The sequence below is a fragment of the Nannobrachium achirus genome (assembly GCF_963921795.1).
Source record: "Nannobrachium achirus genome assembly, chromosome: 20".
Classification (NCBI taxonomy): Eukaryota; Metazoa; Chordata; class Actinopteri; order Myctophiformes; family Myctophidae; genus Nannobrachium; species Nannobrachium achirus.
In genome coordinates this window covers 35496979-35522279 of record NC_137827.1, presented here as the reverse complement: position 1 = coordinate 35522279, position 25301 = coordinate 35496979, and the positions used below count along the sequence as shown (strand labels likewise).

The window sequence follows — 25301 nt, the reverse complement described above, 5'->3', positions numbered from 1 at the left end:
TAACTAAGGTGTGAAACAATATAACAATGCACAAAGGACAACATCTAATTACCACCAGAGCCCATAGCCAGAGCCACTCAAATACAATAGGCCATTATAGAAAGTAGACACCCATAGCAGCAAGTGCCTCTTCATAACAGCATAGTGGCAGCTGGCATTCTGTCTGTGATACAGTTCAGGTAAGTAAACTAATCCTACCAGTTCTTCAACAGGAATTACCTATTTTAGCATATATACAGCATATAAACCGGAACTGAAGTGTTTGATTATGAAGCTATTAGAGACACTGGAATTAGAAAATGGCAATTTACAGAGGAAAACATTACTTTTAATGAAGTTTTTGCTAAACACTGGTTCCCTTTCCAGCAAATGAATAATGGATCAAAGCTACAGTAGACCAAAGTTTGGCCTGCACAAGGATGTAAGGCTGATGAACCACAAGGAGGATATAGCTCTTCAGCATAAACTAATTAATTTGGACACACAGTATGGGAACACTCTGAAACTGCTTAAGCGGAGGAAAGACTTGCTGAAAATGGAGCACACAAGAGTATTGCTATTGAAAATCTGTGAACCCAAAGCAACAGTCAACAAAGCAATGAAAGATATAGCCACACTCAATAAATCTGCAGTTAACTTAAGGGATGTCCACACATCTGATGGGAGGAGATTGTACTCCAGTACTTCCTCGCATTATGACAGACCGACTGAATTATACGGATTACGGCGATCTGCATCGGCACAACCAACGTCATACAGCTCTATGGGCTTTGCAAGGCACACAGAGGCTGGTGGAAGAAAGCTGTCCATTTTGGAGCTGAAGAACATTGCTACGATTGACTGCATATCACAAAAGGAGATGGTCAGCTGGCAGCGCAATGCTAGAGAAGAAATGGAGAGACTCCGATCTTTTCAGAGGGAGGTTTTACACCAGAGAGTCAAAGCTTTTATTGACAAGCTTGATGACACTGGTGAAATGAAATAATAATAATTCAAAGCAGCCTTAAGATAGTCCAGTATTTGAATAGGGCAAATCTCCATTGGAATATCTCATGGAATTTCCCCCATTTCATGGGTTAGGGTTAGCGTTAACCCCATCAACCCGATTATGGTGGTCAAGGCAGTGTGCACAGGATTCTCCATGAGCAGGGTGCGGTTTTTCTTCCACTGTTGAGAATCAAGCTCATCTGCAAGAACAAAGCATGTAGAGATAGTTATTACATCATTATACAACAAGCATGCTAGATCTGTTAAACAGGAATAGTTGATGTATGAATATGTAATAATGCTATTTTTTGTATTTCTATTAAAAGTACCCTACATGTTTGCATGGCTGTATTATAACATGCTCCATCAGAATAGATAATAATAAAAGGTAAGAGAAGGAAAGAAAGGAGGGCATTGCTTTCACCATTTGTTAAGTAAACACTTTGACTGACTATCTCCACTACTAAAATGGCACAAATTCACACAATGGTTCAATTAATTGTTTATTTTTATAGCCCTTTTAGTATTAATAATGTTCAACATGTACACAATATATAATAATATAAGCCGGTATTGCTAGTCTTTGATACATGTGCTGTTCAAGCACAGACAGCAGTTTTGAATTGCCTGACTGGGTAACCATCTATACTATAATTTTGCGAATGTCTGTCTGAGTGAGTGTCTGTTTGTCTGTCTGAGTGTCTGTCACAGCGTTTCTCCTCAGTGGCTGGAGCAATTGATCTGAAATCGCATCACCATTAGCATATGAACACACCTGACATAACTGTGAAGCCCGTTTGTCACTTTCACAAATCATATGCTGTATATTAGCATTTTTATGGTGTAACTACTATCTATTCTGCATCTAGCATGAGGCATATCTATTCTACATCTAGCATGGGGCAACATGTTTAACCAGCTCTGTGTGTGTGTGCGTGTGTGTGGGTGGGTGGGCGGGGGGGGGGGGGGGGGGGTGTTGGCTGGCCCTCTTTCAGATGTTGTCATGTAGATCGGTACACAGTATCTCTGTAGCCTTTAAAGGGGTGGTGACATCCAAAAATACATTTTGAGTTTTTTATGCTTTTTTTAATGTTTCCTGGCCTCAATTACACCAAAAAAACACCAACTTTTAACTTGCAGTCGTTCCCCTGTTATCTGTGTTTTTTTGACGATTTCTGCATAATGAGGCTCTGATGCTCTGATCATTGGCTCTCGGACAGTGTCGTCACTAGCAGTTAGTGCACCCCCCCCCCCCTCCTCCTGGGCTCTACTCTCTCCCTGTCTGTATTTCTCCACTCCAAGTTTTGAGGAAGTAATCTCTACATTATATTGTCCTTTAATTGTAAATATGGGCATATAAAATACATGTGTCCATTCAAATATCTTATTTACATCAATATCCTTCATATCAAGTAGTCAGTTTATGCTTTTGTGAAATAGTGAAAATCGCTATGTATCGCTATGTATTTTCCGCCCTGGCTGGGTCCTTGGACAGCGCCTCCCTCCTCATTACCGAGGCCGAGGACAGCGCTCTGCTCCTGGGGCAGCAGAGCTCCGTGGAGCAGCCGACTATAACTCCACGCTGCCCTGTCCTCCCTCCACACACACGGGCACGGCGACTCGGAGAGCAGACAGTAAAACGCTATGATAACACAAGCAATAGGTGGTTCTCTAAACGGAGGCATTTAGACAAAATATGTTAATAACTACAGAAGGACCGTGAAGTGTTTCTGCAGCGCAGAGCAGAGCTATTGAAACGTATCTAAATTGAACTCCGCGGGGGTACAGATGTAACCACAGAGATCCGGTAACGTCGGTCCCGGGGAAGAAAAAAACACTCGCGACGAGTCTCTATGCTGTTTGTGTGTGCCTCGTCAGGGCTCAGCTCAGCCTCTGTGTGTGTGTGTGTGTGTGTGTCACAGTGTGTCTTGTAGTCTACCAAAGCAAAGCAGCGAAACACATGCATCGCGTCTGCAAGCATGCATCTCTCGGTCATTGTGTTGGAGCTGGGCGGACGCGGACCTCTGTGTGTGTGTGTGTGTGTGTGTGTGTGTGTGTGTGTGTGTGTGTGAGCGTGCGTGCGTGTGTGTGGCCAGTGGCCACTTTGAGTACCAGTTTGAGAACTGCTGGCCTAGGCTATAAGGGCTGAAGTGAGTGATTTGTATTAATAATCAAAATCCAAATGATTGTAGTGGAGAGATAAAGTGCATTTGCCTCTGAGATGTAGTGGAATAGAAGTATAAGAATTGAAAATTGGAAATACTCAAGTAAAGTACAAATATTCAAAATTGTACTCAAGCTATACTAATATCTGTTAGAATGAGTGGGAGAGAGAGGCTCCCCTGGTGGTGATTATAGAGTATTTCAGGTGACAGACCGTTTTTCATGACACCTAAACAGAGAGAGAGACCATGGCTCCATAAAGTGGATTTTCAAGTTTAAACATTTTAAAACATGTTTTTAGGACCAGGGCAAAGACTTTTATGATTGGTAAAAACAGAATGTCATTTGACCTTTAAACGAAACGGGTATTTCTTACATTGATGCTCCTACATATTATCATGTAAGCACCAGAAAGTTACTTTCCATCCCTCATATACTGTGTGCACAGTGCACACCCCATAACCCACACACTGCACATCATTTCGGAGCTCATATCTTTGAACGGGTAAGGACTAGTTCTAATAATCTGAGTTCCCAGATGTCATTTTTTCCCCCCGTCACTACCATTCTAATAAATATTCTTACCATCAGATGTAATTACAACTTTGGTGGGAAGGCAACTTGTGAGGTCACTGTAGTTCAACGTGCAGTATACTTGAGTGTTCTCTTTTGGCACAGTGAGCATCAACGCTAATGTTGAACACGGGGCGTTGCTCTCCATCACTTCCACAGATGTATGGTGTTCCTGTAGGATAATAAAATATCACCACAATGGTAACGATGCACCCACTCTCACAAAACCATTCCTTCGTCCAACGTCCAAGCAAGATTTCTACACAGATACGCCTCTCAAATAAATGTGCTTTCTTATCATTTCATAATGGAAAACTCAAATGTTAGATTTGTTGATTAATAGACTAGACAGCAATGTAGTATTTATCAACTGACCTTAAAAATATCCCAAATGTGTTCAAAATAACTGTATGAACCCTGGGGGAAAAATACAATGTAGGTCTTACCTTAATTAGCTTTATCTGTTGCTTGCGACCAGAGTAGGCATTGAGATGTAGGCTGAGGCTGTCCAGAAATCCCCTTATGTCTGTCTGCAGACTCTGTTCAGCCAGGCTCTTCAGGGGAACGAAAGGAGGAATGTTGTGGCGACTGATCCTCAGTGGTTCTCTCAGCTCTATCTCCAGGTTGTAGGTCTCCAAGTAGACTCCACCATATTCCGTAGATAGTGAGATGCATACTTTTTTATCACAAGTTTTCATCAGATCATACCCCCCTAAAGTACATAAACATGACAATGGGAGAAATTGAGATAGAAAACAATAAAGGTCAGTACAAAGGTACAGTAACTGCCTTGGACAACCAAGCGTGACACTGTTAAAATTCTAATAGCCAATGATAAACAAACCCAAAACAACAACAAAAAAGGTAGTTAGTACCAATGAGGTGATGAGCACGAAGAAGGTCTTTCAGTTGTGCATGTTTTGCCATCAGCCACAAAGATTGCGAGTTCTCTGAGCCATTATCCATGTCCTCATTCCCTTCAGGTGCTCCTCCATTGTCCAAAACTGTCCTCAGTTTCTGAAGAAACTAAAGTGGTATCGCACAAAAACTAAAACAAATCAGCAACCAAAATCAGTTGGACCACATTGCCTCAGCAGCACTGTTGCTCATTAGGTACATGCAACTATGTTACCAGGTCATTATTCAGCACCTCATAGTTTGAATGATGTACAATTCAATTAAAATCTTTAGATATGCTATAGCACTACAGATTTTGTGAGCGTGTGTCATATCACAACAGCACGTTTATTACACTATAAGTACAGGATTTCAAGAATGTTGCATGGCACAAAATATAAATGCATCAGTATTTCCAGCATTTATACAAACTCTTTACTTCAGCTGAATTTACTGATTTAAGCTGTTTTCTCACAATTGTTAAAGGATACTGCATGTATCACTGTGTATTTTCTATTGTGAAACTTGCAATAACAAAAGGTCAGATGTAGAGGTATTGGCCAGCTTCACGACGGACAGACATGATCAGCAGGTTTTCATACTACATTATTATGTCAGTCTCATGTGGTCTATGACGGGAAAGGCTTGATGTTTCTTCGTGTCATTAGTTCTACTAAAGCCCCTGATACACGTAGCAATTATTTCATCAATATCAACCAGCACTGACCAGAGGCGCCAATAGGGTATGGCTAGGTATGGCAGTTGCCATACTTTGGCTAAAAGGGGAAAAAGTTTTATTGTACTTCCTAAAATAAATTCATGCCTGTTCATAAGGTATGGCAACATGACTAGTGTCTTGCACGTGTGAAGGCACAAAATCCAATAACGCTGCCAATGGCCATACCCAATTGATGCCTCTGGTCGTTGCTGGTTGATATAGATGAAAAAAAATGCTATGTGTATCAGGGGCTTAAGGGTTTGGTTTAGGCATAGTGGTTAACATTCACCCGGTTAGCATTCACCAGCGTTGGCAGGTTAGCATTACACCAGGTTAGCATTCACCAGCTTGGGACGTCAAACAAATGCTACGTCGCAATATCGACACGCTCCTGAAACAGACCATATATATGGAGCGTGACATGAGGCGTAGTGGACGGACGGATATGATGATCTGTAAGTTTCTATTCTAAATGTGACCTATGGTCGCAATTATGCTTACATCAGTGGAACCACATGGAGAAAAAAGGTTTATCCTCCAAGATATCTTCTCTCACTGTGTTATGACTGGCTATCGCTGCTCTCAGCTAGTCTTTTTGAATGGTGGCATCTTTAAAATGTGTTCTCATTGTGCTATCTGTTCTTTCAGCTGGTATCTTTGAGTGGGCAGTATCTATTCTTTAATGTGTAAGAGTGGTGTATCTCCCTTTAATGCAAGGGTCTTTAACATTTTCAGACCAGGGACCCCCAAACTGATGGACAGAATCGTGATGTATGTGGAATGTGGAAAATGTTTTAAAAATATTTAAAGACAAATTGACCTTTTTCTTCTTTTAATCAAGCAACCATTTAGCGGCCCCCCTGCAGTACCTACCTAGGGGTCGTGGACCCCCTGTTGATGACCTCTGCTTTAACGTGTTTGAGTGGCGTATCTATCCTTTTGTTTAACGTGTTCTTACTCACTGTGTTATGATCAGCTATCTCTGCTTTCAGTTTGTCTCTTTGAATGGTAAGTGAATCCACAGTTGCCTTCAGATCCTCCACACCTCGGTGACTGTGCTCCTGAGTTTTAGTGTTACGTTTCCGTGCCCGTTCTTCCAACACACTCAAGTGACTAATAAGATCTGTGGGTGTAAAATATATTAAACATAACAGAATTAACACTTTTCTTCACTTTTAAATAACCAATTTGGCAACATCACATGACACAAGTCTAAAAAAGAACTTGGTACCTTAATCAGTGGTTCTCAACCTGTGGGTCGGGAGTCTTGGGACCCCCAAATTATTTTGGGGGTCCCCAGATGTTTAGGGTTGTATGCTGCCAGACATCCCCCCATTCAGACACTAATGTCTACTAAAGGAGATCCTAGAAAAGACTAAGCTTAGTTATTTCCATAGGAAACCATTGAAGTATCTCATATAACATTGAATGACAGACGGATAGAACACAGTACTATGCAGTAAAGGTTGAGAACCACTGCCTCAAATGGTGCTAAACAATGTGAAGTGCTCTAGTCTCAATCGTTTTAATGGGGTACGTTTATATTTTTAATTTGTATTACTGTAATAATAAAGTTTTCCCTCGGAGGTTCCACAAAAAGGCGCACAACAAAACACTCACCCGCCATGATTCACACGCCACTCTCTTTATTTAGTATCAATCTTCTCTGCTAAGGTACCTAAAACGTTGCATACAAATTAAAATTAATCAGTCTGTTATGGTTACATGCAGTTTGGCGCCCGACATTAAACTTTTCAGATTCAGAAGCAACCAACCCGGAAGTAAAATACTAAAACGACAACATTCAGTAGGGTCACGTGGAGTCAACCTCCGACTGAGATAAGTCGTCTGATCAGGATGGCGCATTGATTTATACTTATAGCACAATTGCAAATAAGACATGATATGATAGGCGATCGATTGGGAAATGTGTTCATGGTCGAAGTTGCTGCGCTGCTTTTAGTGTCGTATCGTATTGGACACCAACAGACTAGACTCACCAAGACAAGTTTGCGTGAACGTAGCGTTCTTGAATGTCACTTTGCACAGGTTCGCAACCTGCTCTGCTGCTTCCCTGTCCTGTCTTGTTCTCGGGTCGTGTGAGGTGATGTGGTGCCATTTCTCGTCTCCTATTCGTATTATGGTAACGTGATGTCACTTTATTTACTGGTTCATCCTTTATTTTATTTTTTATAGTGGCGTCCTCACTCCTCAGACTGAGTGTGGCTTTAGTTTAACAGTTGCCAAGTCTACTTACTACAGCAAAAGAGCGCCCCCTTGTGTGCTTTTGAAACCGTCTGTATTTTTGGATCCCAAATAAAGGAAGGTAAAGTTGACGTTGAGCTTGTTGTTTGACCTCGGCCTCTGTACCCATTCTCCTGACAAAGATTAGACTTTGCTTGCCTCTCTGCTTTTCTACAGCGTGCCTCCTGTCAAATCACAATGACTGTATTTCTCTGGATAGAAATGGAAATGTAGAAAAAGGTGGAGACAATCACTCTTTGACATATCTGAATGGCAGACTGAAGTTCAGGACTGATGAAGGTAAGCTGTGTGGTTTGCCTCTTATATAGCAGTAGAATAGGGGTCTTCAACGTTTTCAGGCCAAGGACCCCTTAGTTGAGACCGAGATGAAGCAGGGACCCCCACAACCTGTTAAGTTTCATCTTTTGACTGCCCAATCATCAGTATATTTTGGATTCATGTCAATTTGTGTTTTCAGATATCTGTACTTAGTCTGCACTTTTCCCCCTCTACACCAAAGCTCTTTGCCAAAAATAGCCGATCTACAAGCTCACAACGCCTCTTGTGAGCTTGTAGATCTGCTATTTTTGGGTAAAGTTCTCCAAATATGGATGCTAGTAGGGTTCAAGTGGTTAATGTAAAAAAGGAGAAAAAAAGGTCTCTATCACGCAAAGATTTGGAGGACCCCCTGTAGTAACTCTGAGGACTCTAGGGGTCCCGGACCCCCTGTTGAAGACCCCTGCAGTAGAATATGTACTTTTCGTTGTAATGATTTTACTAAAAAAACAAGACTATTATGTATATTCAAATAAAATATAAAAATGTTAATCAGTCATTCCATTTGCTCTTCCTCAAGGCTGCAGGGACTTCCTAACCGATGGGAGTGGAAAAGGGCTCTTCTGATTCCTGCCATTATCTGCACCAAGTGCTCAGACACTGGTCAGATGGATCCTTCTGACCAGAAGCACTTCAGTGTTGTTGATTATGTCATATTTGCTCTCCTACTGGCTGCCTCTTTGAGCATAGGGATTTACCATGCACTGTCAGGTGGGCGCCAGCGTACCACGCAGGAGTTTCTGCTGGCAGACAGGAGCATGCACTGCCTCCCCATATCCCTCTCGCTCATTGCCTCGTTCCAGTCGGCTGTGGCTATCATAGGTGTGCCAGCCGAGATCTACGCTTACGGGACTCAGTATTGGTTCATAGGCTGTGCCTACGTTCTGGGACTTCTCATTCCTGCCCACGTGTTCATTCCAGTGTTCTACAGATTGCATCTCTCAAGTGCTTACGAGGTATGATCAAGATCAAGGAAAGCAAAGGTTCACTATGAAATTTAAATGTACCCTAGAGCTGATTTAATGTGTCATGTATGTATTTTGGTGAGAAATATCTTGGGTTATATAGGACTATCATTCCCCATAACCATGTAGGTGTCACTGTTGTTTTACAGTATCTTGAGCTGCGCTTCAGCAAACCAGTACGTATCTGTGGGACATTGACCTTCATCTTTCAGATGGTAAGTTCCATCCTAGACATAACAAAGAGGCAATGAAAGACAAAATATACCTAAATCTGTTATTTATTTCCCAAAAGAATACCTGGCTTAAGGCTATGCATTAAGGCCTGTCCATACTTTGACCGAAACCGCCGTTTTCGGTCAAAAGGTCCTTTTCTACCATAAAATTATATCCCCCGGGACTTCTGAAAAGCATTGGACCGAACGAGAGTTCGGAAATTTGCACGTCGGAAAACACAACTCACGAACATTTCGGTCGTAAGTATGGAGAGGCCTTTATGCTCACATGGCATTCTGGGTAGCTCCAGTCTACACAGCAGGTTTAATGCCCTGTGGCTGTAACTGCCACATGCTCTAGTTCCAAATAATGGCAGAATCAAATTTACAGAGTGCTTTTACACAATAAACAGAATTAAAGGGAAAAGGAAAAGGGGAAAAAAGTCAGGAAAAAAGTTAGAAAAAAAGCTTTCATGTACAACAGGCAAGTCTTAAGAAGACTATGTGTTTATTGTATTGGCCTGTGGAGAAATCTTATTCTCAGTATGTTGTATTTTACTCAGTATATATGAACCTGAACAATTTAATGTACTGGGCAGTGGCTATACTTTGTAAATAACGCTATTCTGTTCTGTTCTTTTTATAGGTTATATACATGGGGGTATGTGTATATACTCCTGCCTTTGCACTCTATGCAGGTAAATCACTCCATCCAGTTGGCTTCTACAAACCTGAGTAAAGTCAGTAAACATTGTGTTTTTCTTTCTTCTTCAATCATTTTTGTTTTGTTCTCTTTCTTTAGTTACTGGATTTCAATTATGGGGAACAGTGCTGGCCACTGGACTAGTATGCACATTATATACAACGCTAGTAAGTAAAATATTTGTTGTTAGATGTAAAACAGTTCCCAAGAGAGAGGTTTAAATATTCATTCTGTATATCATGACAGGCTTCAGCCAATCACATTCACTTACTTCACACACCAGTTCAAATCCATTTCAGCTGAATTAAAAAAAGAGTCAATGTGAACATAGGACAACATTATGTTTAGAAGATTTTTTCTTTCACTGACCATATACTAACTAAACCATACATTCTATCTAGAGAGATCAAACAACAAGCTTGGCCACGTGAAATTACATTTTCCAGGAACACAATTTAATGTGCCTGTGTGGATGTGGATGCATGTATTTTGTTGTTTAGTGTAACACTGTAACTTAAAATGTGAGTTACAGTATACTTGGTTGTGTTTGGGTCACGCACCAAAAATAGTAGATTTCTAAGTTCCAAGACCGATTCTGGCACCAACAAACACCAACACTGGTACGCAACCATAACTATAAGTCAGGCATAAGAGAAACTACATTTTATTTCTGACGTAAATTGTAACTTGTAATAACAATTCTCTCACCTTGACCTGTTCTTCCCAGGGGGGGCTGAAGGCTGTCATCTGGACAGATGTGTTTCAGACTGTGGTGATGTTTGCGGGCCAGTTGGCCGTCATAGTGGTAGGAATACAGCAGACTGGAGGGGTCTCTGAGGTCTGGACCAAAGCATGGGAGGGGAACCGCATCTCTGGCCTCGAGTGAGTGCACCTATACACACAATTCTGCAAAATAAAATGAATATATGATAAATAAAATCACAATTATTATTATTATTTTTTTAATGTTCATAGATACAGTATTTAATGATGATATTCATACAGTATGCAGGTTCAAATGTCTAGAGTCTGTGACTTTGTACTGTTAGTATGTGAAGTTCAACATGGCACAGCAATGTTAATACACATAAAATCTTTGTTGTTTCTTTATCCATTTGTAACTCAGAGAATGTACAAATGTAATCACATGGGGCTGTAAAGGTCCTTTTGTTTACCTTTGTCCACTCTCAGATTTAAACTAACACTTAGGATTGTAACACATTACTTAAAGGTGGCCTCTATAATACATTATAATCGCATTTGTAATGTGCTGTTCCACTGAATTTATAATGTATTATGAACACTTATAACATGTTATAAACTTTGTTTTAAGTTGTCATACATGATTATAAACATTTATAACGAGTGTTATTATGCCTTATAAGCGTATTTTAATGCAATACAAATGCGATTATAATGCATTATAGAGGTGACCTTTAGGTAAAGGGTTACAGAAATTCCTTTCTATGTTGTTTTCTCAAACATTGCACTTGCCATCAGTCTAAACCCAGATCCTACAGAGACACACACCTTCTGGACACTGGGGGTCGGTGGGGTGTTCCTCATGTGGTCACTGTATGGAGTCAATCAGGCTCAGGTTCAGAGATACCTCAGCTCACGCACAGAGAGGGAGGCTATCAGGTACTGTAAGGCCAGTAGGATAATAAATACATACCACCACATTTTGTTACTTAATATTCAGACACCTGATTTGTGTAAATACACAGTAAAATTAACATATTTTAATTATTTTGCACATCTGTACTACTCTGATTTAGTTAGGTTACATTTGATTGTAAATAACCCGGTGTTAAGTGACTTGCTGGCCACCTTGTTGCATAATTATTATAGTTGAATACTAGATGTGTCAGAACTAGAATATAGGTTACCTGAAATGCATTTGTTCTTTTCTCTTTGTTTTACATGTCTTTATGTTTTGTTTTTTGGCAGGTCCTGCTACATGGTATTTCCCTCTCTGCAGGTGGCTCTGGGCCTGAGTTGTGTGATGGGATTGGTGATGTTTGCGCGGTACTGTGGAGAGGATCACTCCAGCACGCTAGGTACCACTTCAAGAGATGCGGTTAGTGGGACTACATTATTTCATATATATATAAGTATCATAATTCATTGGAACTACTATTTACATCAGAATCAGAGTGGTGATCTTTCAGTATGGCAGTTGTTTTCGTTATTAGTTCCTACACCTGACATTGGAAGTGTCCTAATACATTTTTCCTTATAAAAGACATAAATCATGTAACCGTTTAATTTGGTAGAACAAAGTTCTAATTCGGTCTGAATTCTAGACTATAAGCTCCAAATCCAACAGGATGCAGTATTATGTTATGCCAAATTCATCTAGATTCTAGAATGTTTTACATTTTGCTTGAAATGTAGCTGAAGAGCTGAGATTTTTCCTGGAAAGTTTGGTAAAATGGTAATGCATGCAGTATCCATGCTTTCAACAGATGGTGCTATACTTTGTGATGGATATGTTACAAGGTCTGCCTGGTCTCCCTGGCCTTTTTGTCGCTTGCTTATTCAGTGCAGCGCTCAGGTATGTGTATTTTTCTGGTTTGAATGGTTTTGTATGGAGCGATGTGCTGGAAGCAAAAATTCCAATAAATGTTCTGCATAGAGAATTTGATTATATCAGCTATAATGACTTAACAATCCAATGTAGAATTACAATGAGTGACGTTATACGTTGCCACAGATCTGTATGAAATCAATCCAATTTTAAGAAAGCATTTTTAATTTGCAAAGTCACAGAGAAACAATCCTAAAGTGTGGCTGTGACATCACTGGTCGTTGAAGCTTGCGTTAACATGTTACCAACCTCTGTGAATTTCATGTGAGATTCTGCTACATAGATCCCATAGTAGCCCAGAGATATGATTGTATTCTACATCGTCGTTGAAAATGACTAAAAGCAAACTACAATATCTTAAACTATTACCAATATAAACAACGGTTAAAGTTAAGAAAAATCTAGCTAAACGTTTGTTTAATTGGAAGCATTGGAAACGCATGTGCAATGGTTTATGGAATGACTAGTTTCTTCACTCTTAAAATATGAAAACAGTCTTTTACCTTTTTATATACAGAATCATAATTCTTGTTGCCATGATGACAGTTTGCGTAGATTATCAAGGGAATAGGGAGAAATGACTGCAAAGCTCACTTTCATATCAATAGAATAGGGATTATTATATGGTGTTTGATTCCGGTTGCAGACATGTTTTGTTTGATCTGGTTCCACAGTACCATCTCTTCTGCCTTTAACTCACTGGCCACAGTCACAATGGAAGACCTCATCAAGCCTCACTTCCCCACAATGACAGAAGCAAGGGCTACCCTGTTGTCCAAAGCCCTAGGTTAGTAGGTTCACAGTTTGAACATTTCTCACTATATCTTACACTACAGTAAATGGATAATTTTCCAAGCAATGGATGATAGATGATACACATTGATCATGTATTATATGGGATTGGTTGTGATGACAAAATACTCAGTAAGCATTAGTGCTAACTGCTAATATTGAAACAACATTCCCTTCCTCCCATCTAGCAATGTCCTATGGGCTACTGTGTCTGGCCATGGCATATCTAGCCCATTTGATGGGTGACTCAGTTTTACAGGTAAGCACACCAAATGTTAAATCAAATAATCAAAATAATTTGTATTAACTATTTCATAAGCTAGAACTGACTGTCTTAAATGTTATTACACACCAGGTGGCCTTGAAAATCTTTGGAATGGTTGGTGGTCCACTTCTTGGGTTATTTTGCCTTGGCATATTCTTCTCTTCAGCCAATTCCAATGTAAGTTGTCTCCCCCTGCAGGAAATGTACAGTACTGCATGTAAGTCAAATCATGGGTGTTAAATACAGTACAGTTTAGGCATTTAGCAGACGCTTTTAATCCAAAGCGACTTACAATAAGCAGATAACATCACAGTATATCTATGAAAGTTTAATTGTCCATAATTTAATTTATTTTTATTCTGTTTCTGTCTGCACATTAGAATACTCATTGCGATGTATTTATTTAGGTCTAGTTATATGCGGTCGAGTTACAGTATATGTCTTCATTATACGTAGCAGCTATTCCATCCCATCATGTTGTGGAATAGCTTTAGCTATTTCCATTGGTATACAGTGTGGTATTAAAGATTACATTCTTTGTTGTAGACCAAAATCTAAGCTAATCTGTCTATTGACAAATCTTTTATGATGCTTTTTTGTTCTGTGTTTCGCCAGGGTGCGATGGCCGGTCTCGGGGCAGGCCTGGCAATGGCTTTTTGGGTTGGTATTGGGAGCATTGTCACCCAGAGCTCCAGCCCAAGATCTGTGTCTCATAACTGCACAGCCACGCTACTGTCAGGAAACGCAACAGCAGTTATTCAAACTACACTCCGTTCAGCTGTGTCTGTCACTTTGAAGTAAGGCTAAATTGTTTTAAGTAGCTCATAATCTGCTTTACTTTAGTTTCAGGGATTACTCAGCAAACATTGTCGTCATTGTTGTATTTATCTTTTCTAATTTAGGAAAGAAACTTCATTTATATTGTTTGTTTGGTCGTTTCAAGACCTTAATTGCCATTTTTTTTTATTCTTCGGCAGGCCCACTGGGTTGAGAAGATTCTATTCACTGTCCTACATGTGGTACAGCGCGCTCAACTGCTTCACGGTCATTCTTGTTGGGCTGGTCATCAGTTTCCTCACAGGTAGGGGCCTTAGTTCTGATCAATAGAATACATGCATGTACATTTCATTACCATGGACCTATGCCATAAAGAAAGTCTTCTTAATTTGAGGTCCAATGAAAGAGGAGGATGTTACACCAGGCACCGTCTACCCCCTGATGAAAAATGTGCTGTTTTTTCTACATAAACCTAACAAACTGAAGCTGTGCTGTGCCACCCCACCAGGACCGACAGTAAGTAAATCAAATAATTTACATGTTTTTAAAGGTCTATTCTTAGGTATGGGTTAGCGCCCCAGCCTGTGTCTTCCGTGAGGAAGAGGCCCCACAAACCCACTGTGAGGCCTTTAGGAGGGCCAGTCAGGAACCCACTGCTCCTGAATTAAATGTTTGGTACTGGGAGTCTGGTGCAACGCACAGGTCCTGGACCTGGTGAGGAGGAGCCCGGCCAGGAATCAACCGACAGGGCCTGGTCCTTCCACGCACCAGATTGCCTCTCCCTGTCTCGGCAGAGTAGTTCCGGAGCAGTGGAGTGTGGCCCTGTCTTTCCCTAATACGACTGATCGTGGGTAGCTACTGGGACGTAAAGTCGGGACTTGATCACCCCGGCTGGGTAACCTGAGCGAGGGGTATGACGTTTTGAGACCCTAACCCCTATGACCTTGGGCTACATCACTGAGGATACGTCCAAGGTGCATCCATGCGATGTTTTTTCATTTTAGGGCAGAGAGAGACATGCAAAATTTAAATCCTGGCTACGTACGTTACTCTCTGGGAATAGCTCTTCACATAATCTATGAGTGCTGCAGAAGGTGGTGAGGTCGAACTCTCTCGTAGGGCAAAACAAATATTATTAAAGAGGACAAAAGGTGTCTCGTAGTCAAGTGAAATCTATATTGCTGCTAAAGATAGCATTCCCTGCCTTAAAAGGTTTTCAAACCTGCCTTAATAACCCTGTAAGACCCAAAAATAGAAATAAACTAGAAAAGAAAATTTCTAAGAAATTTTAAGTGTGCCTGCAGCTCGCTAAGTCTGTGCAACCTTGTGTAGCGGTTGGTGTTAGCATTAGCGTTATTAACATTAGCATTTTTGTGCATAAACTTTAACATTATTGTTCTTCATATGACACCACCCACATGTCTGTACGACAAACGGTTCACGAGAAAACGGGTCACTTCCTGTTTGGTGAGGGGCACTTCCTGAAAAAAAAAATTGAGAAAAAAAAATAAATTTTTTGAGAAAAAAAAAATTGTGAGAAAAAACATATTGTGAGGAAAAAAAATTGAGAAAAAAAATTTTGAAAAAAAAAATTGAGAAAAAAAAAATTTGAGGAAAAAAAAAATTTTTTAGAAAAAAAAATTTGAGAAAAAAAAATTGAGAAAAAAAAATTTGAGAAAAAAAAATTTGAGAAAAAAAAGTGAGAAAAAAAATTTGGGAAAAAAAAATTTTTTTTAGAAAAAAAAAATTGAGAAAAAAAAATTTGAGAAAAAAAAATTGAGAAAAAAAAATTTGAGAAAAAAAATTTTTGAGAAAAAAAATTTGAGAAAAAAAATTTGAGAAAAAAAAATTTGAGAAAAAAAAATTGAGAAAAAAAAATTTGAGAAAAAAAAAATTTGAGAAAAAAAAATTGAGAAAAATGACACCAGCCGCGAGTCTGTACGACAAACGGTTCATGAGTTATAGAGGCACTTCCTGTTTGGCGAAGGACACTTCCTGTTACAGAGGGGGCGGGGCTTAATCAATCATCCCTATTGGCCGGAAAAAGACCAAAGTTGTGTGTGCATTTTAAAGTTTAAATCACGTTGCTAGGCAAAAGAATGGCAGAGTTATGTGGCGCCAAAGTTTCTGGGTTTTTTTCGGAGTCCCCCATTCTAAGTCAATGGGGTTTTTGGGCGTCGTTTTTTGCGAATTACGTCGCAATGGTAACGCGGATCGGAAAGAAAAGTAATAGCACACCATTCCCGGCCGAGCCGCACGTTTTGATGTATATATTGCGGCGGTGGCGTAAATCGTGCGGCAGTTATTACGTGCCGAAATTTCCCCCATTCTAAGTGAATGGGGTTTTTTGGCGTTGTTTTTTGCGAATTACGTCGCAATGGTAACGCGGATCGGAAAGAAAAGTAATAGCACACCATTCCCGGCCGAGCCGCACGTTTTGATGTATATATTGCGGCGGTGGCGTAAATTGTGCGGCACTTATTACGTGCCGAAATTTGTGGGATCATTATTATTATTATTATTATTATTATTAAGTATGGCGGATTACAATAAGTGTTTTGCTATTGCATAGCAGGCACACTTAATAAAAGTCAGATGGTGTTGTAGGAGTCCTAATAAGAGGAAAATGTAATGTTTTTTAAAAATATGTTTTAGTAAGGTTTTATAGCCATAAATCATGCTCTAATTTACATATGGGGGATATTTCTCACAATAATAACATGTACATGTTCTAGACATTCTAATGATCACCAAAACAAGAATTGACACACAGTCAATATAAAATCTGTGGATTGGTGTGTTGACGTTAGTGTAAAAAAAGTTTGAAAAAAAAAACTTTTTGAAAAAAAAAAAAGTTTGAAAAAAAAAAAATTGAAAAAAAAAAAGGTTTAGGTCCAAAAATGGGTTAAAAAATCTACCTGATGGTGGCGCTATATGGGACAGATCCATGTCGATGAGATAAGTGTAGACATACTGTGTAGCGATTTGTGTGATTTTAGGGCAAAAACTGTAGGAGCAGTATTCAAAAATGTGTTTTAAAAAATTTGGCGGGGGTCCCTGGAGCTGCGGGGGTCCCTGGAAGGGTGGAGGTTGTGGATTGGCAGACAACGATTGTGTGTGGAAAATTTCACATGGATAGGGGCAAAAAAGTGTGATGTGACGTGACAGACAGACTGACGGACAGACAGGCGGTGGAGGTTTTCATAGTAACTGCGACCTGACGGTCGCAATTATAATCATTAGTATTGTTTATTTTAATTATTATTATTAAGGAACTCTAGAAATCAATCAAGTTGGAACTGTTACCCCAGTGACCCGATGCTGGATAAGCGGTTGAAGATGGATGGATGGATGGATGGATTATTTTAGAGTAAGCTACTTTATTTACCATTATTGTGTACTCCGCCACATGGGGAGCAATCTTCAATTCAATCTTCAATTCAAAGAAGCTTTATTGGCATGAGAACACAAACGTTTACACAGTGGTGGAAAAAGTACCTACATTTTTATAATTAAGTAAAAGCAGACCTGCCAACCTGTACGCATTTTGCGTAGTAAGCACGCATTTTTAGTCTCTGTACGCAGGTACGCAAACTCCTCTAACGGCTACGCATTATCGGGGGATGGTAACACAACACATTCTGCGTTGTGTTCGGTTGTGTTGTGGCTTAAAGTGAGGCAAAACATTTTTCTCCCTGCCATGTAGTTCCTCCCAGGCACCACATGAATGGTGTGTGAATGGGGCGCATGGCGCTGGGGAGCACTAGAACGGAAGCGATGCTCGTTTTGTCGTTAGAAGAAGAATTTAACCGATTGGAGGACGGAGTCTGTTTGTTTTGGTCATAGAGTTATAAGAAGGTTTTGGTTTAGTTCAGCATGCACGCATCTCACAGCGACGCCGACGAGTTATCGATCGGATACATAACGGCGATATTAATCAGATTAATGTAAAAGAAGATGATACGGAGAAGGGCCGTGGTGTCGTGCGAGTCGATGCACAGCGACTGTTCCCCCCCTCAGTGCTGCCAACGATCTAACAGGTAATAATAAAGTTTTAAAACCCTCCTCTGAGGTGAATTCACATGTCATAGCAGCCACGATGGTGAGAATTGGTGAAATCTTGTACTATGCCTAACCTAAACCTATCTTGCGACGCTGGTGAAACAAAACGAGCGGCTGCGCTCAGCCTGGAGCTGTTGTGTATGAAGTCCGTGTTATACTTCGTCATACGACGGTGTTGCAGCGAGCAACCAGTCGGAAAAGTCAAAACGTGTGACCCAGTTCTTTCTTAGTACAATGAACTGAAGCATACATTGGCCACGATTGGATAAAATACTGGGCTGCCTGTTCCACTTTAACTCGAGTATGAATGAATGAATTAGGCTGATGTGTATTGTCAAAAACATTAACAGTGAACAAATTATTTATCACCTGTGAATCTATGAAGACATTAATGGTCTATCAACAATGAGTAGCCTGCAGCCTATATGAATGAATATACAGACTAGGCTGTATGTGATCTATACACAATGTAGGCCTATATATTAATTAATGGATGGAATAGAAACCTACATGAGTTGTATACTTTCAACTTCTTGAAAATCATGCACAGAAATGTGGATTTATTTAGGCTGCTCAATTAACAAAGACACATGTTTATGTAAATAGCCTACTTGACAATGAAAAGCTATTTTGCAATTTGAATAACATGATTACATTGATGTATGTTCATTCATAAAGTCACTGGTGATAGACTGTTTTGCTAGTCTATTGTTAACTAACTCTGAGCAAGGGCAGTTAGTATATTTTATTAAAGATTTGTCAACAGAATTGCCAATGCAACATTATTGTATTGCCTGGTAATACTAGCCTACTTTTTCTCAGGACCAAATGGCATTGTTATTTAAAAGGTTGTTCTAACATCTTGCCTCCTCCTATTAGTGTAAGTCAAGACATGCAATGTGCTACATTTCTGGTGTGAAATTTTGTTAACATAACTGTCAAGGTCCCACCCAAAAAGGTGCATGGAACCCACCAAAATATACGCTGTTTTGTGAGGGAAAACAACAAAAATTGCACCGCGGGCGCTGCGCGGGCGCTGCCCGGGCGCTGCGGGCGCCGAAGTGCCCGCGCATGAGTACTCAAAAAAATTTGCCAGGGTTGGCAGGTCTGTAAAAGTATCAATTCTGCAATGTAGAATCACTCTGTTACAAGTAAAAGTCCAGAATTAAAAATGTACTTGAGTAAAAGTACAAAAGTATTGGTATCCAAATGTACTTAAAGTACCAAAAGTAAAAGTACAAAATGTTTGAAAATAGCAGATCTACAAGCTCACAACGCGTCGCACCGCAATGCGTTGAGCTTGTAGATCGGCTATTTTCAAAAAGCCTTGGTATAACATAGGGCTAAAGTGGTTTATGTATGTTTTAAACTTTAGTTAAAGTTAGATAAAGTACTATGTTCTATCCGTCTGTCTTTCTTTTCAAATCTTTTTTATTATTAAGGTACAATGTCACAATGAGGCAGGTACACACATAGTGATGGCACCCCAAATCACATTCCAATCACAATAATCATTGGTACAAAATAACACAAGATCTGAGGCGATCACGGTACGTACACATTCAGTTGTAAGGAAGAGAAACCCTGCCCTTAAGAGATAATAAAAGAAAACATTTTTTCCCTCCATATACCCAATTTAGTGTCAAGCCAATTCCCCCATCCCCATACTCTACGTTAAGACCTATCCCTGCTAATCCCCACAGTAGTCATTGGGAGGGTAAAGACAACAACGGGTCTCCTCCGATACCCGATCCGTCATGCCACCATCTTCTTTTCACCTGACATTAAGGAGCTTCACCAGGGGGGCGTAACGCATGTGGAGGTACACGCTATCCTCCCCGGTTCCACCCCTCTCTGAACAGGCGCCCTGACCACTGTGGGAACCGTTAATGCAGAGACAAAATCTGTTCCTCCTCCCCAATCGACTTCCCTCCCACGAACACAGCCAATTGTGCTCGTTGGAGCGCCAGGCCAAGCCGAATGCACCATGAAGGTAGTGCTCCATGGTGGTGGACAGGAAGTTTAACCTGCCCACCCAGACGCCCCAATACTGGACTGCCACCGGGTCCCAAAAGGCAGCCCCCAGACATCAGAAATTTAAAAAAACAAAACAAAAACATAATAGGTTATATAATCCCAGAGGGAAGGTGCTATGTGGCGACATATTTATCTAAAAGGTAAAAAAAGAAAAAAAAAAACTAATGTCCATGAGTCAGTTGTAAAATAAAGTAAGGCCTGCCAGTCAAGAGAGGCTGCTGTTACAACCAAAAAAGAAAAAGTAACAAAAATAGTAGTGATACCACCTCCCAGCCGGCAGAGGCAGCGTAGAACCATTAATTGTCGAGCGCATAGGTCGAGCGGGTTCAGAGTTCAGAGTTCACAGTTTGGTCCATCCTGTCAGAGGCACACAATGGCGGCCACCGACCAAAAACAAACAACCAACTCAGGCTATCAGCATATTAGAGCCACATCGTAAGAAGATGAAGTATAAAAACAACGAAAACATGTCGAGAAGTCTCGACTACAATCATGTCATCATAAAGTGCAAAGCATTCGATCGCTCTCTAACACTTAACTAAACCGCCGTAACGTAATCGTCATGTACGGAGAGAAAGAAACAGCGCATATTAGCATACCACAGGCGCAATAGAATTCGCCGTAAACAAAATACCCAATTGAGTAAACAAGTGGTTCGCATTAACCGTTGGAACGGACATGTCTACATACGCCGTTTGATCATATAATATCAGTCAAAAAAGGGTTGCGTATTTTCGTCAGAAAAGGAAATAGGAAAATTAAAGAAAGAAAAAAACCCTGTTAGCATGTACTAGCTAGTTAGCCAACCCCACACACTATCGACCATTCCCGTCTGTCTTTCAATGTTATATGAGATACTTAAAGTGTGGTTCCTGTGGAAATAAGCCTCGGCTTTCTAGGATCTCTAGTTGACCTTGTACCAGTGATTTGTACTGTCATGAAACTGTACTTTTTTCTATTGCAAACTTCTAATAAATTCTTCAATCAATCAATCAGTTATTGCTTTGTAGATTAGCATTATTGGGCTAAATGTAAAGACGCTACGCTGCGCCAACCGTGAATTCAACACAATCTGCTGTTGAGCAGTTTAACAAATTTGCTACGTACGTCTACACAAACGGTCAGATTACAAAGATAAATTGCTTAGTGAAGGCTCACGGATGTCACCATAGGGTACGCTCCAGCAGAATGTCCCGTAATGATCGTATTATTTAAAGAGGAGCATTTTAATCCGATCGGTCGTCGTTTCCTTCAAAAGGTATTAATGTATCTAAGTGCAGTACACCTCGCAACCGATGGGGTCGCATGGCTGAAAAACAACAGAAAATGACGTCTGATCGGATTAAAATGCTGTTTATTAAACAATACGAAAGATACGGGTAATTCTGCTTGAGCGTACCATACTGTGACATCTGTGAGACTTCAGTAAGCACTTTATCTTTGAAATATGAACGTTTTTGTAGACGTACGTAGCAAATAGGTTTAACTGCTCAACACGAGGTTGAAGTGAATTTATTACACACCGTGACTCGTGCGTTAGCCTGCAGCTAGCGCTAGCTAGCGTTAGCCTGCAGCTAGCACTAGCTAACGTTAGCGTTAGCCGTTAGCCACACATCCAGAATAGTCTTAAGTCAATTTTCCAACGGCGAGTGAACGATTGCATTCCGAGTTGGGTCGCCGTTTTATTCCATGAGTAATTGTGTATAACATGCCTGCGTTAGCCTGCAGCTAGCGCTAGCTAGCGTTAGCCTGCAGCTAGCGCTAGCTAACGTTAGCGTTAGCCGTTAGCCACACATCCAGAATAGTCTAATATATGTCAATTTTCCAACGGCGAGTGAACGATTGCATTCCGTGTCCTTCATGGATTTTTTTCCCCCTGGCTGTCAATGTTTTTATTGTTCAAAAAGAAAACGTTCTGAACGTTAAAACTAGTTAGTTTTACGATCATAACAATGTGACAAACGGAACGGATCCTTTTTTTCCAAACTCGAGAAGAAGAACAGCGCCAGAACAGCGCAAGGCCGCTCCCAATCATGAAAGTAGCTCGGTTACCATGTGACATGGGGACAGCCAATAGGCAAATAGGTCGCCTAGGTAGCCTGAATGTCTCAGGACAATCGCACGTCTTTAATGTAATCTGTTTCACAGATTTAAAAATATTACAGGCATTTTACTTACTTTGTGAGGAATAGCTTCAGTGAAAAAGTGAGATGTTGTTCGTCCAGACTCTGGACTCCAGAGATCTTGAAGTTGTGTGAATGTCAGCCTCTGTGGGGGGTATTCATATGCAAATATCGTGGCCAATGGCATTGTAATACTAAAAAATAGGTTCCAATGGTGACGTTTAGGTGGAAGGGGGAACAAAAATAAAATAATTTAAACCTTTTTTTTGGATAAAATACAAATGTTGTAATATTACAACAGTGGGTCTTCAAGAGTTTTATCAAACCTGGTGTTCTACCTTTTTTATTTTTACTTCAAACTTTCTAATATTATTACTTTTATTATCCCACCAACATTTCCTCTGCTTGTACCTGTGAATGAGTGACTAATAAACCTTGATGAGAATAAGAAAGAGACGGGTTGAAGTGTGCCAGAGAGAAAGAGGTAGACACGTGCACCTCAAGTCACAAGCTGTATTTGAAGCCGCAATAGACCCTATTCACGTCCCGCCCACTCAGGAACTTTGTGGTGCTGACGTCACGCTTTGAAGGGGAAACCCTACTAAAAGCCCATCTATACTATAATTTTGCGAATGTCTGTCTGAGTGTCTGTCTGTCTGAAACAGCGTTTCTCCTCGGTGGCTGGAGCAATTGATCTGAAATCGCATCACCATCAGCATATGAACACACCTGACATAACTGTGAAGGCCGTTTGTCACTTTCACAAATCGTATGCTGTATATTAGCATTTTTATGGTGTATCTACTATCTATTCTGCATCTAGCATGAGGCGCATCTATTCTGCATCTAGCATGAGGCAACATGTTTAACCAGCTCTCTCTGTGTGTGTGTGTGTGTGTGTGTGTGTGTGCAGGCAGGCGGGTGGGTGGGTGGGTGGGGGGGGGGGGGGGGGTAGCCATTAAACGAAACGGGTATTTCTTACATTGATGCTCCTACATATTATCATGCAAGCACCAGTTAAAGTTACTTTCCATCCCTCATATACTGTATGCACAGTGCACATCCCATAACCCACACACTGCACATCATTTTGGAGCTCATATCTTTGAACGGGTAAGGGCTAGTAGAGTTAACACAGAAATCGCAAATGTAATGTAATTTCCGAATAGTAAAGTATAAAATACGGCTAGCATGATCAAGAACACAAGATAGTAAAAGGCACATAGCATTATAATTTACTTTACCGTTCGAAATAATGATTTGTTGGCTTTAAGTCCAGCAATTTCTGTGTTATTTTAGCAGGGTTTACCGTTCAAAGCTGACGTCAGCACCAGGAAGTTGCTGAGAAATTTGCTGAGTGGGCGGGGCGTGAATAGAGCTTATGAGGCCTGTGCATAATTCACTCTTTGTCAAGTCCCGCCCATTGTCCTGCCCCTCTCCACACCCATTGGTTGCTGTGTCTTGGAGGGACATTCAGTGGGACATTCCATCCACTGCCATGTTAATTCAGTTGCTTCATATTGTTATTCTGTGTGCTCAATTCTAATTTCAAACTTTGTTTCAGTCAATTGGAGCTGCTCAGTGGCAGCATAGTGAATCAACATGCTTTTAAATGTTTTTATTTCTCAAAACATTATGTTTTAGCTAATTCAACATAAAAAAGGCGGAACCAGGGCGGGACAAGGCAGATAGAGCCTGCTGGTTGGTCAGTCAGGGACCAACCAGGAGCCTAACAAAGGGTGAATTGACACCCAAAATAAAAAATAATCGGTATCTGACCAGAACTGTGTTTTGTTTTGTCATAGCTACCAACCCGTCAAAATGGACCTCCACAACACAAAGAAACCAATGGATTGGTGAACCCTCTTGAAGATGGGACACTACAAGAAGAGAGAGAAGGTTTCCTTCTTAACTCTCACACACCTCTGTCAGAGCATGAGACAACTGTCTGATGTCTTATTCCCATGAAAAGAGAGAAAATATATGTGACATAAAGTTGTGTCTCTCCGCTTAACACTAATAAGCTAGTGACTGACAGAAGGTTGGGGTGAGGGGAAATGGTTAAATAGAGTCATACTGTAGGGGCCTATCTTCCCCCCCCAAAAAATAGCAGATAGTGCAAACTCGGCGCTATCTGCTCTTAGCGCTTTGTGCCATGCACTCATGCCTTAATAACATGTTTGAAAAAAAGAAAGAAAATGAGAGTGAAGCTGAAGAAAAGCAGCAGCACAACCTGTTTAATTCCATTCGATCTGAACACAACACTTGAGGTCAACAGTTGAGGTGGAATTTAATGCTTCTTCATTAGGCCAATAAAACAAAAACTATTTACCGCTGCTACAGTATGTGTGTTAACAGATGCGCGGTAATGGAAACAAATCGAGCGTAGGCTATGCCTAGTTGCATGCATGTGCACATAAAATATCTGATCTACAAGCTTAACACGTCGCAGTGCAACGTGTGGTTTATATGAATTGTTCTTGAATTCTGTATTTGCATTTAACTACAGTTATTTTGGTGTTATTTTATATATTTTTTACAATATGTTGTATTGTATATATGTATTTAAGAATAACATGAATACATTTGTATGTCAACTTGCTAAAATAAAACTAATTTGAAACAAAAGAAAATCTACAGTATACCATACACACATAGTATATTTGGTATTTGGACTGATGAGAGACTTTAAAACACCATGTGAAGTTCTTGCTGGTAAATTGTGACAGACAATTGGTTTCTTACTGTATATAGAAACAGAGACAGCTTTCCTAACATTTGCAGGAAGAGCGTTGTACACGTGTAACACTGTTCCTGTCTGTTTTGGATTATGGGGTCATAATCTACAGACATGCTG

The 25301-nt window shown here is 40.4% G+C and overlaps 2 protein-coding genes across 3 annotated transcripts; one reads left to right on the top strand and one right to left on the bottom strand.

The window, feature by feature from the left end:
* Nucleotides 1-447: 447 nt before the first annotated feature.
* Nucleotides 448-7419, bottom strand: cenpo (centromere protein O). The gene is made up of 7 exons (XM_080751203.1): nucleotides 7339-7419; nucleotides 6959-7016; nucleotides 6301-6461; nucleotides 4599-4749; nucleotides 4170-4435; nucleotides 3736-3895; nucleotides 448-1187 (listed from the first exon to the last, which is right to left on the bottom strand). The coding sequence occupies exons 2-7, from the start codon at nucleotides 6963-6965 to the stop codon at nucleotides 1051-1053; spliced, it is 882 nt and encodes a 293-aa protein (XP_080607329.1). The 5' UTR covers nucleotides 6966-7016; nucleotides 7339-7419; the 3' UTR covers nucleotides 448-1050.
* slc5a6b (solute carrier family 5 member 6) lies at nucleotides 7165-25042 on the top strand. 2 transcript variants are annotated; one of them, XM_080751202.1, is made up of 17 exons: nucleotides 7165-7481; nucleotides 7760-7882; nucleotides 8439-8874; nucleotides 9033-9098; nucleotides 9742-9793; nucleotides 9898-9965; nucleotides 10526-10680; nucleotides 11299-11439; nucleotides 11749-11878; nucleotides 12267-12355; nucleotides 13063-13175; nucleotides 13369-13439; nucleotides 13536-13622; nucleotides 14061-14242; nucleotides 14423-14526; nucleotides 14617-14738; nucleotides 24250-25042. In XM_080751202.1, the coding sequence occupies exons 3-17, from the start codon at nucleotides 8527-8529 to the stop codon at nucleotides 24394-24396; spliced, it is 1875 nt and encodes a 624-aa protein (XP_080607328.1). In that variant the 5' UTR covers nucleotides 7165-7481; nucleotides 7760-7882; nucleotides 8439-8526; the 3' UTR covers nucleotides 24397-25042. The 2 variants fall into 2 exon arrangements, with proteins under 2 accessions (XP_080607328.1, XP_080607327.1); XM_080751201.1 differs by having other exon boundaries at nucleotides 7165-7664.
* The last annotated feature ends 259 nt before the right edge of the window (nucleotides 25043-25301 follow it).